This window comes from Platichthys flesus, chromosome 7 (assembly GCF_949316205.1).
Source record: "Platichthys flesus chromosome 7, fPlaFle2.1, whole genome shotgun sequence".
NCBI lineage: Eukaryota > Metazoa > Chordata > Actinopteri > Pleuronectiformes > Pleuronectidae > Platichthys > Platichthys flesus.
The window spans coordinates 1,388,516-1,406,496 of record NC_084951.1 but is presented as its reverse complement, the minus strand read 5'-3'; the positions used below and the strand labels follow the sequence as shown (position 1 = coordinate 1,406,496).

The window sequence follows — 17,981 nt, the reverse complement described above, 5'->3', positions numbered from 1 at the left end:
GTCTGCCTGTTGGTCAAACCCGAACTGTGTCTTTTGCCTGGCCCTTAATGCATGCAGCGGATATACTGCTTCCATTTATGCTGTTGTTTACACAGGGACCATGTCTTCTGCAGGGCTATTATGTGAGGTTGAAAGACTGTATTTCCTTTAAAGGGGACATATTATGCCCAGTTGATATGGTTCCTTGGGGTCTTAATGAAATATCTGTAACATTTTTTGGTAAAAATACCACAAGGATCATTTAAAACAGCATCTTTTTACTCTGTCTAAAACAGCCCTCCTCGGATCAACCCGTTTTGAGGGCCACGCCCCCCTCCCACCCCTCCCCCATCTTACCCCACCCACTTTCACCCCTCTCATCCCTCCCCCTTCTCACCCCTCCCCCCTCTCATGAAGGTGTAGGACATAACGTTTTTACCTCCATTAATTAGCCTGTGTGTTTGAACGTGTTCTCACTACAGAATGCATTCAACATCTATAGGGCAGATTATGGGCCTTTATGTCTAAGAGGAAGAGAGCAGTAAGTTTTGTTTTTTTTTATGCATGAGATATTAGTCATTTCTGCAATACAAATATGACTGAGGAATAAAATACATAAATTACTCTTCCCTCTGTATTACTTTGCTAACTGCTCTACTTACACAAGACAATTGTTGACATGTTACATATCAAACATTAAAAGCACACAACTGTTTCTATAAACTTTTATTGTCAGAAAGATTGCCACAGAGATTTTTAATCATAGTTATTAAATGTACTGGCTGGGACAGAGGTAATAAATACAAAAAATACCAAGTATAATAAAAACATTGATTACAAAAATACAATTTGTGCCATCAGTAGCCATACTGTAAACAAAGAAACACTTTATATTTGTGTGTCACCTTTTATTCTCTAAATACAATGTGAACTTTGCTCAGCCATTAGAGGTATTTGGCGTACAGGAGCTTTGTTAGCTGGTGTTGAGGCCATCTTGGCCTGAGAATCAGGGTTGTCCTGCCCTCCTGCTCGGTGCTCCAGATACGCAGAGCGTCCCTGATGCTCAGCGAAGTTATACAGGGTTCAGACCTGCCCTTGATTGAAACTCAACACATAGCTGGCTATAACTTCCTGCTTGTCAGGTTTCTCATACTTAGCAGAGAAATCCTCAGGTTTTGAGATCTTCAGCACCAATTCACACATGGGGCCGGGGTCCTGAAAACCTCGTGAAAGATGAGGTCCAACAGGATATCCACGTAATCTGTAATACAAATTGGGGGGAAAAATTGGACATTTTGCACATTTTTGAATTTATTATTTTCTTTTATAAATTATATTATTCTATTTATCGTGAAGACGATAAATAAATGGTCTTTAAATGGTGAAGACCATTTAAAGACAGCAGTTAATTGATATGTTATTTATGTTTCACATACTGTTTGTACATTGTTTGGATTTTAAATAGAGCCTGTGACAATCATGGAAGATTGCATCTGCTTTCACCGGCTTTGCTGTGCACTCGCCCTTCTTATATATTACATCTGTCCCCCGCCGACACACAGGACAAACCTCAAACAGCTCCAGGAGGCAGTTTTCATAGACAATATATGTGGGTGTCTTATGAACCACACACTTGACCTTGTATTATCGTACGGTGTCGCAATTGAAAATTTAACAGTACTTCCGCGCAATCCAGTTCTATCAGACCATAATTTAATAACCTTTGATTTTTCAATAACTGAATATATGCCACTAATAAAAAATTCATTTTCTAGATGTCTACCTGATAGTGCTGTAGCTAAATTTAAGGAAATAATCCCAATTACATTTAAACCCGTATTAGCAGTAGATATAAACAACAAATTCTTTAAAACCCTGAGCTCCATTGAGATCGACCACCTCGTCGATAGCTCTGCAGACTCATTACGATTAACATTAGACTCAATAGCGCCTTTAAAAAAGAAAAATGTCAAACATAGTAAATTAGCTCCGTGGTATAATTCCCAGACAAATGAGTTAAAACAATTATCAAGAAAACTAGAAAGGAAGTGGCGCTCTAGCAACAATGTTGAAAACCTTGTTGCTGGAGGAATAGTGTTAAAGAATATAAAAAGGCTCTCCACAAAGCAAGAGCCGCCTACTATTCAAAACTAATAGAAGAGAATAAAAACAACCCCAGGTTTCTCTTCAGCACTGTAGCCAGGCTGACAGAGAGTCACACCTCCACCGAACCCAGTATTCCTCGATCCCTAAATAGCAATATCTTTATGACCTTTTTTAATGATAAAATTCAAACTATTAGAAATAAAATCAACCATCTCCTGCCCTCAATTGGCACTAATATCCTCCCAACAACAGAGATCTCAGAAACGGCTGAGAATCCTACCCATTACTTAGACAGCTTCTCTCTGATCACCCGTGATCAGTTTACCAAATTAATCTCAGGTTCTAAACCAACAACCTGTATCTTAGATCCCATTCCTACCAAATTACTTAAAGAAATTCTGCCCCTAATTGATAGTTCGTTACATAACATTATCAATCTGTCATTATCATCAGGTTATGTACCACAGTCTTTTAAAATAGCTGTCATCAAACCCCTACTCAAAAAAGCCACCCTAGACCCAGAGGTTTTAGCCACTTACAGACCAATATCTAACCTCCCCTTCATTTCTAAAATCTTAGAAAAAGTGGTAGCCAATCAGCTGTGTGAGTTTCTCCAGGAAAATAATATATATGAAGACTTTCAATCGGGGTTTAGAGCCAATCACAGTACAGAGACAGCCTTGGCAAAAGTCACTAATGACCTTTTAATAGCCTCAGATCAGGGACTTGTGTCTGTCCTTGTTCTGTTAGATCTTAGTGCAGCATTCGACACAATTGACCATCAAATTTTATTACAAAGACAAACAGTTAATTAACATTAATGGAACCGCCCTTAACTGGTTTAAATCGTATTTTTCTGATCGCTCCCAATTTGTGCAAATTAATGATGAGTCATCTGTGCGCACCAAGGTTAATCATGGTGTTCCACAGGGCTCTGTGCTCGGTCCAATTTTATTCTCATTATATATGCTTCCACTAGGAAACATTATCAGGACACACTCGGTAAATTTCCACTGCTATGAGGATGACACCCAGTTATATTTGTCAATAAAACCTGAACAAAGTAATCAATTAACTAAACTTCGAACATGTCTCAAGGACATAAAACCTGGATGACCCGCAATTTTCTCTTATTAAACTCAGACAAAACAGAGGTTATAATACTTGGCCCCAAACACCTTAGAGATGCATTATCTAATGATATAGCTGCGCTAGACGACATTGCCCTTGCTTCCAATGAAACAGTCAGGAACTTGGGAGTGATCTTCGATCCTGATTGATCCTTTAATAGTCACTTGAAACAAATTTCTAGGACCGCTTTTTTGCACTTGCGTAACATTTCAAAAATTAGACATGTCCTTTCACAAAAAGATGCAGAAAAACTAGTCCACGTCTTTGTTACATCAAGACTGGACTATTGTAATTCATTATTATCAGGCTCCAGCAGGAAGTCGTTAAAGACTCTACAGCTTGTCCAAAATGCCGCAGCACGTGTCCTGACGAGAACAAAGAGAAGAGAGCACATTTCTCCAATATTAGCATCGCTACACTGGCTTCCAGTTAAATCTAGAATAGAATTTAAAATTCTCCTCCTCACCTTCAAGGCCCTTAATAAAATAGCGCCTTTATACCTTAAAGAGCTGTTAATACCTTATAAACCCACTAGAGCACTCCGCTCCCAGAATTCAAGCCTACTTGTCGTCCCTAAATTCTCTAAAAGTAGAGTAGGAGCCAGAGCTTTTAGCCATCAAGCCCCTCGGCTGTGGAATAATCTACCACTTTCAGTTCGGGAGGCAGTCACCATCTGTTCGTTTAAAAGTAGGCTCAAAACCTTCCTTTTTGATAAAGCTTATAGTTAGAGCTAATTAGTGCGCCAGAACGTTACTTGTTCTATTTTATGACACATGACACACTGTGCTTCTCTTTCCAGCTTCTCCTTCCTCTTCTCCATCCCTATCCCCCTTCCCCGGAATCCCTTTGCTTTATCACCCGCAGATCCAGGGCCTCTGTGGCCGCACCATGGATTACGGTTTGTGGATCGCGCACCGGGGGTCGCGGTGTTGGATCCAGTGTGGCGGATTCTGAGTCATGTGGGCTGATCGTGGTGCTGGTGGTGGACCCTGTGTCGCGTTGGCATTGGGCACGGGCGGTGGACCAGGACGGCGGTGGTGGCTTGTGATGGGTCCTCCTGGTGGGCGGCGGTGGACGGTGACTGAGGACTGGAGTGGCGTCTGGTCTGGATGGTGGATCGTGGTCTAGATGGTTGCTGAGCATGGACTGTGCTTGCAGCGGGACTGCTTGGCATGTCATGTTGGGGTTGTCTTTCGGGATGTCTACCCTCATCAATGCTGCTAGAGACTTTGATTATTGATGATGTTGTTCTGCATGTGGCATCTATTGCACTTTTGTCCGTCCTGGGAGAGGGATCCCTCACATGTGGCTCTCTCTGAGGTTTCTACATATTTCTACCCTGTTAAAAGGGTTTTTTGTAGTTTTTCCTTACTCCTGCTGAGGGTTAAGGACAGAGGATGTCACACCCTGTTAAAGCCCTATGAGATGAATTGTAATTTGTGAATATGGTCTATACAAATAAAATTTGATTGATTGATTGATTGATTGATTATGAACAGGGTTAGAAGATTCCATTCTATTAGAAAGACAAAGATTTCACCCAAAGGCTGCAACAGCTAAAAAAGTGTAGGATTGTAATCCATCTGATTATTGAACTGTTTAGATTAAATATTGAGTCACTCACGTCACATCTGCTGACTAAGTCAAGACTGTGATCGAGTCATCAGGATCATAGGTAGCATCCTGTGGCTCTCCGAAGTCCATACTTGGGTTGTCCTCTCCCTCCTCCAAGCGAGGCCTCTTACAGCTGAGGTCCCAACACCGACATCAGGGCAGCACAGTTTTCTGTGTGCCTATGATAAAACAGACACAGTATCCATGGAGTCACAACAAATGAGATGCTGTTACAACTTTAACACGGAGACACAATCAATGACATGACGAAGTAACTGAGCGTAAACAAACCTGTACTTTTGTAGTGAGTTTGCAGTGTTTTCATAGAAAGCTGCGTTCCATGTGTGGGCATCTTTGATGGGTCCGTCTGGCATGCTACGTGATGTAGCCTAGCACAGTGAACAGATGTGCTTGCCTGAACATCAAACGCAGCAATGTTATTCATGTTTGTACTACTGTCATGCATACAAAGATACAAGTACACATTTCCCCAAACTAGGGCTGGTAATGAATAATTGTTCTAGTCCCGCACATTATGACAACAACATCCTCCGGTATCTTGAACGAGCGCCCGTAGCAGCAGCTGTAGCTGGAAGTTAGGTTTGTGAGTGTTGTGCTCTCCACGCTCTTTCCCCCCTCCGCTCGCGTGTCCTCCCGTTAGTACTGTGCCGCTGATTTTTTCCCACGGCAGCACTGGGCTGGAAGTTCGCTACGGCAGACGCTCGTAGCAGCTGCTACAAGCATCCGTAGCTAACTTCAAGCTACAGCAGCTACAATCGGAGCTCGTAGCAGCTGCTTCAAGCATCCGTAGCTAACTTCAAGCTACAGCAGCTACAACCGGAGCTCAAAGCAGCTGCTCCAAGCATCCGTAGCTAACTTCAAGCTACAGCACCTACAACCGGAGCTCACAGCAGCAACCGTAGCTAACTTCAAGCTACAGCACCTACAACCGGAGCTCATAGCAGCTGCTACGGGCGCATGTAGCTAACTTCAAGCTACAGCAGCTACTACCTATGCTCATAGCAGCTACTACCGGGCTCGTAGTAGCGTGGAGAGCACAACACTCACGAACCTGCCGTGCGATCACCGTTCACCGTGGACTCTCACCAGCTGTCCTCGATTAATGAAAACTCCTGTAAAGTCTCTCCCTATCCCCCACTACTACATACTAGCCCCCCTGCCCCCTCACACACACGACACAACATGCTAACGGCACTAGTCTCCACACAAAATGTCTAAAAGAAGCAAATACCAGAATTATAAAAAAAAATACTTACATTTCCCTCGTCTTCAGTATTGCGATGGAAAGATGGCACCGACCCCTCTTCCAATAACAACCTTTTCGAGAATCCAGCGTTATATTGGCCCAGGTTGATAAAACAGTCCGATTCAAAGTGGTGGCAGGAACGTTGCCATCATATATGAACTCAATCCATCTCAATCCTGTGTCTTCTGAAGCTGGAGTCACATGAATACATTTGTGCTGATTTGTGCAGCCGACCACTGAGCATCTCGGGTGTTGATTCATGCTGCTGTTAGCTTATCCAAGTGTTACCAAGGCCAAGGCTTGCAAGAATGAAATGGCCGACACCGGTGGACCGAGGTTATATAAAGTGGGAGGGTCCATCTAGGGGTGGGTCGAGTGGTAGTGGGGGAGTGCATAGAGCTATAGGGGAATGTACTAAATGGGCATTTTTCGACTTGACGTCTATTTCGGGGGAAATTCCATTGGACGCACTTTAGGACATAGTTTCTGAAATAGAGGAACCACAACAAATCACGGGAGTGTTTTTTTCCAGAGTTTTTGGGACGGTAGACATGCCAGATACCCAAACTAATGTGTAGAAGCACTACAAAAGTGGAATTTTCATAATATGTCCCCTTTAATAAAAAACATGCCCCTATGCTTAAAGGGATTTTTATGAATTCCCTGAGTTTTTATGAATTCCCAGAGTTTTTATCAAACTTAGTCCTAAAGACCGATAAAATTATTATTGTTGGTGACTTTAATATTCATGTTGATAATAATAAAGATTGCCTTAGGGTAGCATTTATTTCAATACTAGACTCTATTGGTTTCAGTCAGTGTGTGCACAAACCTACTCATTGTGGTAACCACACACTTGACCTTGTATTATCGTACAGTGTCGGAATTGAAAATTTAACAGTACTTCCGCGCAATCCAGTTCTATCAGACCATAATTTAATAACCTTTGATTTTTCAATAACTGAATATATGCCACTAATAAAACATTCATTTTCTAGATGTCTACCTGATAGTGCTGTAGCTAAATTTAAGGAAATAATCCCAATTACATTAAAACCCGTATTAGCAGTCGATATAAACAACAAATTCTTTAAAACCCTGAGCTCCATTGAGATCGACCACCTCGTCGATAGCTCTGCAGACTCATTACGATTAATATTAGACTCAATAGCGCCTCTAAAAAAGAAAAATGTCAAACATAGTAAATTAGCTCCGTGGTATAATTCCCAGACAAATGAGTTAAAACAATTATCAAGAAAACTAGAAAGGAAGTGGCGCTCCAGCAACAATGTTGAAAACCTTGTTGCTGGAGGAATAGTGTTAAAGAATATAAAAAGGCTCTCCACAAAGCAAGAGCCGCCTACGATTCAAAACTAATAGAAGAGAATAAATACAACCCCAGGTTTCTCTTCAGCACCGTAGCCAGGCTGACAGAGAGTCACACCTCCACCGAACCCAGTATTCCTAGATCCCTAAATAGCAATATCTTTATGACCTTTTTTAATGATAAAATTCAAACTATTAGAAATAAAATCAACCATCTCCTGCCCTCAATTGGCACTAATACCCTCCAAACAACAGAGATCTCAGAAACGGCTGAGAATCCTACCCATTATCTAGACAGCTTCTCTCTGATCACCCGTGATCAGTTTACCAAATTAATCTCAGGCTCTAAACCAACAACCCACCCTAGACCCAGAGGTTTTAGCCAATTACAGGCCAATATCTAATCTCCCCTTCATTTCTAAAATCTTAGAAAAAGTTGTTGCCAATCAGCTGTGTGAGTTTCGCCAGGAAAATAATATATATGAAGACTTTCAATCGGGGTTTAGAGCCAATCACAGTACAGAGACAGCCTTGGCAAAAGTCACTAATGACCTTTTAATAGCCCCAGATCAGGGACTTGTGTCTGTCCTCGTTCTGTTAGATCTCAGTGCAGCATTCAACACAATTGACCATCAAATTTTATTACAAAGACTCAAACAGTTAATTAACATTAATGGAACCGCCCTTAACTGGTTTAAATCGTATTTTTCTGATCGCTCCCAATTTGTGCAAATTAATGATGAGTCATCTATGCGCACCAAAGTTAACCATGGTGTTCCACAGGGCTCTGTGCTCGGCCCAATTTTATTCTCATTATATATGCTTCCACTAGGAAACATTATCAGGACACACTCTGTAAATTTCCACTGCTATGCGGATGACACCCAGTTATATTTGTCAATAAAACCTGAACAAAGTAATCAATTAACTAAACTTCGAACATGTCTCAAGGACATAACAACCTGGATGACCCGCAATTTTCTCTTATTAAACTCAGACAAAACAGAGGTTATAATACTTGGCCCCAAACACCTTAGAGATTCATTATCTAATGATATAGCTGCGCTAGACGACATTGCCCTTGCTTCCAATGAAACAGTCAGGAACTTGGGAGTGATCTTCGATCCTGATTGATCCTTTAATAGTCACTTGAAACAAATTTCTAGGACCGCTTTTTTGCACTTGCGTAACATTTAAAAAATTAGACATGTCCTTTCACAAAAAGATGCAGAAAAACTAGTCCACGTCTTTGTTACATCGAGACTGGACTATTGTAATTCATTATTATCAGGCTCCAGCAGGAAGTCGTTAAAGACTCTACAGCTTGTCCAAAATGCCGCAGCACGTGTCCTGACGAGAACAAAGAGAAGAGAGCACATTTCTCCAATATTAGCATCGCTACACTGGCTTCCAGTTAAATCTAGAATAGAATTTAAAATTCTCCGTCTCACCTTCAAGGCCCTTAATAAAATACCGCCTTTATACCTTAAAGAGCTGTTAATACCTTATAAACCCGCTAGAGCACTCCGCTCCCAGAATTCAAGCCTACTTGTCGTCCCTAAAGTCTCTAAAAGTAGAGTAGGAGCCAGAGCTTTTAGCCATCAAGCCCCTCAGCTGTCAGTTCTGGAGGCAGACACCATCTTTTCTTTTAAAAGTAGGCTCAAAACCCTTCCTTTTTGATAAAGCTTATAGTTAGAGCTAATTAGTGCGCCAGAACGTTACTTGTTCTATTTTATGACACATGACACACGGAGCTTCTCTTTCCAGCTTCTCCTTCCTCTTCTCCATCCCTATCCCCCTTCCCCGGAATCCCTTTGCTTTATCACCCGCAGATCCAGGGCCTCTGTGGCCGCACCATGGATTGCGGTTTGTGGATCGCGCACCGGGGGTCACGGTGTTGGATCCAATGTGGCAGATTCTGAGTCATGTGGGCTGATCGTTGTGCTGGTGGCGGACCCTGTGTCGCGTTGGCATTGGGCACGGGCGGTGGTTGCTGAGCATGGACTGTGCTTGCAGCAGGACTGCTTGGCATGTCATGTTGGGGTTGTCTTTCGGGATGTCTACCCTCATCAATGCTGCTAGAGACTTTGATTATTGATGATGTTCTCCTACACGTGGCATCTATTGCACTTCTGTCCGTCCTGGGAGAGGGATCCCTCACATGTGGCTCTCATGAGGTTTCTACGTATTTTGACCCTGTTAAAAGGGTTTTTAATAGTTTTTCCTTACTCTTGCTGAGGGTTAAGGACAGAGGATGTCACACCCTGTTAAAGCCCTATGATCTGAATTGTAATTTGTGAATATGGGCTATACAAATAAAATTTGTTGATTGATTGATTGATCAGCCCTATTTCTTTGTAGTTGACTGCTTGGGCAGCAGCATCTTAACCGCTGACAGGAAGAGACTGGATATACTCATTAGGAGGTCTAGCTCGGCCCAGGAATGCCCCCATGAACCAGTGGAGGTGGTAGACCAGCTCATATTCCTGCAGGATGCCATTACAGCACTGTGAAGCTCCTTGAGTGATAAACTGATTTACCCAGTGTCTGAGGAGAGGGATCACAGGTCGTTCTTTCCAGCTGCCCTAAGCTTAACCAACTCTGCTCCCAGTAACCACACACACCTTATCTATCTCACTAAGGGTATTCAAATGAATAAATTCAACCCTAACCCATGGGTGCAATACTATTTTACTTGTTTATATTTTGTTTACACTGTACATGTTTCTATAATTATCTCTATGTTTATTTATCTACTCTATGTATTTTTTACTTATTATAACTTTTACTGAGTTTGCTTTTCCATAGTGGGACTAATATATTTATCTTATAATAATAAAAATTATAACGTTATTTATAATGGATTTCAGGGATAGTCCTCCAAATAATGACTTATATCTTGATGGCTTGAGATAACATCATGAATAACAGTGTGTGCATCACTGAATGAGAGAAATTGTCTAATTTTGGCAATACTGACTTGACCAATAGCTGATGATATGCTGTTATGTCAATGTTTTTAGAAGTTCAGGTCCGAATAAATGAATACAACTAGATTTCTGGCCTCATGGTTGAACGGAAGACCCATCTTATCTCATGGCTGAGGAAAAGCGCTTGGGGCTGACGTATGTATGGAAAGAGAGAAACTCCTTGTAAATGTTGAACACATTTTTTGGGACTGCCTTTAGGCCAATTATGGAGGCCCCTTGTCTGTTAGCACTTACCTCACTGTATGGAGCAGCTTTTCATCAGATATTTTAACCCACTCTAAAGGTTAAGCTGCAGATTGAATGTTTCGGACTACATTAGCAATAGTGATAATCAGGTCACTATCCTGGCATAGGCGGTAGCCTAGGGCGCAATCTGGCGCCAATCTGAAATCTCGCCTAGGGCTCCAACATTGCCAGGGCCGGCCCTTGTGATAATGATATCATCACTAAACTGCGGTTTCCATATGAGCGTGTATGTGTGCATGTGCACGCTTGTGTGGTTTACCTGTAAATCATGCCCGTAGAATAAGACATGCTGTCCCTGAGTGACACATGGTTCATCCTGAGGAAATCTTCCAGGTTTTTGAGCTGAGCAGCTGCACGAACCTCTTTTAGCCGCTGAAACTCAGCCAAGTGGTGAGTGCGCTGCTGCCTTTCCTCCTGCTCGAGGGCTTGCTCTGACAAGAAACAGCTCTGGCCATTGTGCAGGCTATCACTCATGGATGATAGAGACAGTATCTTGCCTCCAGACATGCCACTTCCACTGCTGATGCTACTGCTTCGACAAATCCCACTGCTGTCTCGACTTGAAGGAGGCACCCCTCCACTGCCCCCAGGCTTTGGCATCTACAAGGTTATGACATAACAAAATCTAGTGTCACCAGCCAACAGTAATCTGACAGAGCAATTGACTATATTGTAAACATGCTGCTCTCAGTCCAATCATCCAGACAATACTTTCACTTTTCTCAACCCGTCAAACTGCCTTTTGCATCATGGCTCGTAACATAACTATATATGTCTGATGCTTTCTGCTCTGTTTGTGCAATCTGAATTATTGAATTATAGGTGACTGATGTATGTGTGTGCGGATGATAAAATGAAAGTGCACAAATTCACATGATTATGACTTAATACTCACATAATCCGAGGGTTGATTGATTCAATTCATAAAATTGTATCTGTTTAGCACCACATCCAATATGCATTATCTCAAGGCACTCTACATAGACAGTCAAGACCTTATAATCTTTTATAGAGAAACCCAACAGTTCCCACAATGAGCGTGCAATAAAAACGAACACTTGACATTACATCATATGCAGCAGATAGCAAGAGCTGCTAATTGTAGGAACTGTTTGGTATATATGTAAAGTGTCTTGAGGTAATGTATATTATGATTTGAAGCTATACAAATAAAATTGAATTGACTTTAACTGGAATTGGCTACAGGGCAATAGATTGTGATGAAATGTTTTTGTCATGTCTTAGTTTGATACACATAATGAGAATGTGTAAACCCATTTAGATTATCTCAAATATCCAAAGGATATGCTTTTCCTGTAGCCAAATCCTTTTTATTCCACTCCATATGTTACGCTTAATTGTCTTTACTTGATAGTGGTGTCTGAATTTAAAAATCAGCAAGTAAAAGTTTTTTCAAATTTTTATTAAGATAATTGTTGAGATTTTATAGGTGTAATTTATGATCAAATATTTTTAAATAACATTAGTTATAACATATAATGATATTTCTTGTACCTGACTTGCACCACCACTTTTCCAACTAATTTCTAATTACACACCTTTCTACTTAGGTGAAATTAGCTTCTGCTCCCCTCCTAAACATTCGATATAGATATTGTTTTTAATTAAATTCGGCCAACAATTAATCAACAAACTACTAACAAGGACCAAGGAAATGACAAAAACCTCTCTCAGGCCTGGACATCGCCTTGGCAGCCACAATTCTTAACCAAAGCACATCCAAAAACTCAATGAAAACAAGTGCATTTATTCCATATGCATAACAAGACAACTGTACAAAAGTAATAATGTTTCAGGAATCACAAAATCTGAAATTACATCAAGAATATCCATAGTGCAGCCACAATGACATCTGTGCTCACACCCTTCAAACATACTGGTAACTGGTTATCATCACAATTTCTTTTCCAATCAACTTTCAACACTGACTATATACCATACCTTGGTTACAATGTTACAGAATGAGTGTTACAACCTCAGATAAAAACCAGGGTTATCCACAGTGCAGCCAAAAGAAGAAGTGCATTACACACATGTGGTTCAATCGAGGAATTAGCTTGCAGACTTGGAACAGGTTGGGAGAAAGTCACTGTATTGTTATTAACTTTTGAGTACTCTTCATTATCTATTTATCTTTAGCTACACCTGCTTAGTAAGTCTTAATATAATTGAGGTCTATATGGTCTGAGTTAATTTACTATGACTACATGGTTTCATCTAGTCTCATATTACAATCTGAAGACATCAGTGAGTGAAAACTGAAGTCATTAACCTTAACTTGCACATCAGACCAGGATTACTTTGTATTCTACCCACTACCTCAGCTGCACTGGGCTGTGTAATACCATTGTCCTCCTCTCTGACTGCTAGCTGCAAAAAAATAAATGAATCTATCTATTTGGATCATTAAGATGCTATTTTAAGGGATTTATCTTGTCTGCCCCATCCCTACAACTCCTTATATAATGAATCAGCCCCAGTGATGGATAATTCAATCATCATTTCAGTGTTGCTATGAAGTTTAAAATATCATAATTTTCACATAAGTGGAAAGATATTATTGATTATTATGACAGAACCCCTCATTGATTATTATGATAGAACCCATCATTGTTATTAAAATCAATCACTCAATAAGTTAAATAAATAAACTTGTGATTTACCCCACTTGCCAAAGGTAATACTGTACTCCAGTATTTGTGGCAGCAAAGAGGGTTTGAATCTTTTCTTGGGTGTGGGTACAGTTTTTCAAGTGTCCCAATGAATCAAAGCCACCAAATATGTCAGTTCCCTAGAGAGAATCACCAATAGTATTACAGCAGTAAAGACACTGTATAACTGCCCATTAGATTGTGAATGTGAATGATGGGGTTACAGTTGGGTTCAATTCAATTCAATTCAATTGTATTTGTCTAGCACCAAATCATAATATACATTATCTCAAGGCAATTTACATAAAGCTGAGATATAAAACAGATCTGCGAACTAGAGGTTGCTCTGCAATTATCAGTTGAAAAACAGTTGTATAACATTTAGTCTGTCTTTACATAGACTCTCAATACCCTGAGCTCTGAACACCCAGTGTTCCTCTTGCTATGCAGATAAGGATAAGGTGCTTGATAAAGTGAGAGAACTACTGCCTTAATATTTGGTGTGCTGTTTTCACATAGCCAGTGATACCTATGTGTTTGAATTCACTAAGTACAAGTCAAGAACATAAAATGTTACTAACTACAGCTGTATACTAAAATTTATGATGTATCGACACACCCACATCAAGAGTACAATGTCTGCCCTTCCTCGTCTGACCTAATTAAATACCTACACCAGAAAATCCCAAGGCAGTCAATAATTTAAGAGCCTCTTTCTGCATCCTGATAAACCATGATGATGGAACACAAAGACCAAACAAAAGAACACTGGTGTCTCATAAAGAAAAAAACCACAAGAAAAAGATATTAGCGAATCAGATTAAACATCATCTTGGGTCACCAAGACCCTCTATAGAACTCCAGCTGTCGGAAGCATATTCATGAAAGATCAACCTTTCTGTCCCACTATCAATTAATCAATCAGTAGATACTTACCCTGGTGCTTGTTGTGCGGCCGATGTAGGGGTTCTGGACTACACTGCTCATGATAGAGCTTGGTAATGGCTGGATAAAGCCGTAGCAGTATTTTGCTCAGTTTAGTGCCAAGCAGAGCTGGTTCTAGATTGCTTTAAAAGTATTTGGTTGTTGAGATAATATGGCTTTCCACTCCCTCCTACTTGGTCACACGGGTCACAAAGAGCCCTATCAGCAGCCCCTTCTGCACTGCAGAGGACAAAAAATAACTTACAAGTAAATTATTTATCTTGGTACTAAAACTAGCATCTGCACTAAGAGCTTGTGATTGCGACAGCAGAAGGCTGCAAAAACACTGTTATGTTGCTTGCTCCAGCAGTGATGTGTCTTTTCAAGACCTTCTACTTCTACGGGGCAGAGTAGTTGTATCATATAGGTGCAGATTTTGATATGCATGCCCCCATAATGTCAAGGCATGACTAAACCAATACATTGAATAATCTGAAATCTCACCTGGGGTTCCAACATTGCCAGGGCCGGCTTTGCCACAGCCCGTCTACTCTGCATCGGCCAATCGGCTTGTATGACTGGCAATCATTTATTAGATTGGAAAAAAGCATGAGCATTAAATATAATAATCCAGATTGCCAGGTTTACATTTTCCTTTGAATCTAAAATAAAGTTGGATTAAATGGTGAATAAACACAATGAATACTTTAGCTGACATTAAACTTGCAGCTTGTGCACAGTCACACAGGTTCACCACAAAATAGGCTTCTTCAACACACTATTGCCTTCAATACATTCCATTTACACACCATACAACCATCCATGTTAAAGATAATTCTGAGCTCCAAAAGTTGACTATGATGATATATTATATATACACTATTTACATATATATGAATTTAATTTTTGCTGTATCTTAATAATATTTTCAAATGGAAATTCTTAACATTATACCACACAATATATTATTGCTACTTATACATACTATTTCTGCTTGTGTAACTGCCAAGATGACATCAGGGCCACAAATCTGAGACTGTGCCACACCAAGACCTCGAAGAGGTTTAGGGAAGGGGGATAGGGATGGAGAAGAGGAAGGAGAAGCTGGAAAGAGAAGCTCCGTGTGTCATGTGTCATAAAATAGAACAAGTAACGTTCTGGCGCACTAATTAGCTCTAACTATAAGCTTTATCAAAAAGGAAGGTTTTGAGCCTACTTTTAAACGAACAGATGGTGACTGCCTCCCGAACTGAAAGTGGTAGATTATTCCACAGCCGAGGGGCTTGATGGCTAAAAGCTCTGGCTCCTACTCTGCTTTTAGAGAATTTAGGGACGACAAGTAGGCTTGAATTCTGGGAGCGGAGTGCTCTAGTGGGTTTATAAGGTATTAACAGCTCTTTAAGGTATAAAGGCGCTATATTATTAAGGGCCTTGAAGGTGAGGAGGAGAATTTTAAATTCTATTCTAGATTTAACTGGAAGCCAGTGTAGCGATGCTAATATTGGAGAAATGTGCTCTCTTCTCTTTGTTCTCGTCAGGACACGTGCTGCAGCATTTTGGACAAGCTGTAGAGTCTTTAACGACATCCTGCTGGAGCCTGATAATAATGAATTACAATAGTCCAGTCTCGATGTAACAAAGGCGTGGACTAGTTTTTCTGCATCTTTTTGTGAAAGGACATGTCTAATTTTTGAAATATTACGCAAGTGGAAAAAAGCGGTCCTAGAAATTTGTTTTAAGTGACTATTAAAGGATAAATCAGGATCGAAGATCACTCCCAAGTTACTGACTGTTTCATTGGAAGCAAGGGCAATGTCGTCTAGCGCAGCTATATCATTAGATAATGCATCTCTAAGGTGTTTGGGGCCAAGTATTATAACCTCTGTTTTGTCTGAGTTTAATAAGAGAAAATTGCGGGTCATCCAGGTTTTATGTCCTTGAGACATGTTCGAAGTTTAGTTAATTGATTACTTTGTTCAGGTTTTATTGACAAATATAACTGGGTGTCATCCTCATAGCAGTGGAAATTTACCGAGTGTGTCCTGATAATGTTTCCTAGTGGAAGCATATATAATGAGAATAAAATTGGGCCGAGCACAGAGCCCTGTGGAACACCATGATTAACTTTGGTGCGCACAGATGACTCATCATTAATTTGCACAAATTGGGAGCGATCAGAAAAATACGATTTAAACCAGTTAAGGGCGGTTCCATTAATGTTAATTAACTGTTTGAGTCTTTGTAATAAAATTTGATGGTCAATTGTGTCGAATGCTGCACTGAGATCTAACAGAACGAGGACAGACACAAGTCCCTGATCTGAGGCTATTAAAAGGTCATTAGTGACTTTTGCCAAGGCTGTCTCTGTACTGTGATTGGCTCTAAACCCCGATTGAAAGTCTTCATATATATTATTTTCCTGGAGAAACTCACACAGCTGATTGGCTACCACTTTTTCTAAGATTTTAGAAATGAAGGGGAGGTTAGATATTGGTCTGTAATTGGCTAAAACCTCTGGGTCTAGGGTGGCTTTTTTGAGTAGGGGTTTGATGACAGCTATTTTAAAAGACTGTGGTACATAACCTGATGATAATGACAGATTGATAATGTTAAGTAACGAACTATCAATTAGGGGCAGAATGTCTTTAAGTAATTTGGTAGGAATGGGATCTAAGATACAGGTTGTTGGTTTAGAACCTGAGATTAATTTGGTAAACTGATCACGGGTGATCAGAGAGAAGCTGTCTAAGTAATGGGTAGGATTCTCAGCCGTTTCTGAGATCTCTGTTGTTGGGAGGGTATTAGTGCCAATTGAGGGCAGGAGATGGTTGATTTTATTTCTAATAGTTTGAATTTTATCATTAAAAAAGGTCATAAAGATATTGCTATTTAGGGATGGAGGAATACTGGGTTCGGTGGAGGTGTGACTCTCTGTCAGCCTGGCTATAGTGCAGAAGAGAAACCTGGGGTTATTTTTATTCTCTTCTATTAGTTTTGAATAGTAGGCGGCTCTTACTTTGTGGAGAGCCTTTTTATATTCTTTAACACTATTCTTCCAGTCTATGAGGTTTTCAACATTGTTGCTGGAGCGCCACTTCCTTTCTAGTTTTCTTGATAATTGTTTTAACTCATTTGTCTGGGAATTATACCACGGAGCTAATTTACTATGTTTGACATTTTTCTTTTTTAGAGGCGCTATTGAGTCTAATGTTAATCGTAATGAGTCTGCAGAGCTATCGACGAGGTGGTCGATCTCAATGGAGCTCAGGGTTTTAAAGAATTTGTTGTTTATATCTACTGCTAATACGGGTTTAAATGTAATTGGGATTATTTCCTTAAATTTAGCTACAGCACTATCAGGTAGACATCTAGAAAATGAATTTTTTATTAGTGGAATATATTCAGTTATTGAAAAATCAAAGGTTATTAAATTATGGTCTGATAGAACTGGATTGCGCGGAAGTACTGTTAAATTTTCAATTGCGACACCGTACGATAATACAAGGTCAAGTGTGTGGTTACCACAATGAGTAGGTTTGTGCACACACTGACTGAAACCAATAGAGTCTAGTATTGAAATAAATGCTACGCTAAGGCAATCTTTATTATTATCAACATGAATATTAAAGTCACCAACAATAATATTTTTATCGGTCTTTAGGACTAAGTTTGATAAAAACTCAGGGAATTCCTTTAAAAATTCAGTATAAGCCCTGGGAGCACGGT

The 17,981-nt window shown here is 40.2% G+C and overlaps 1 protein-coding gene across 1 annotated transcript in view; it reads right to left on the bottom strand.

Moving 5' to 3' along the window:
• Window positions 1-14,391, bottom strand: part of LOC133956091 (voltage-gated potassium channel subunit beta-2-like) — a 49,958-nt gene extending 35,567 nt beyond the window's left edge. Inside the window, exons 1-2 of the mRNA XM_062390918.1 lie at window positions 14,268-14,391; window positions 10,919-11,259 (exon numbers count right to left, since the gene is read on the bottom strand). Coding sequence (XP_062246902.1) covers window positions 10,919-11,259; window positions 14,268-14,318 — 392 coding nt within the window. The 5' untranslated portion in view covers window positions 14,319-14,391. The remainder of the gene's footprint in view (window positions 1-10,918; window positions 11,260-14,267) is intronic.
• Between the last annotated feature and the right edge of the window lie 3,590 nt (window positions 14,392-17,981).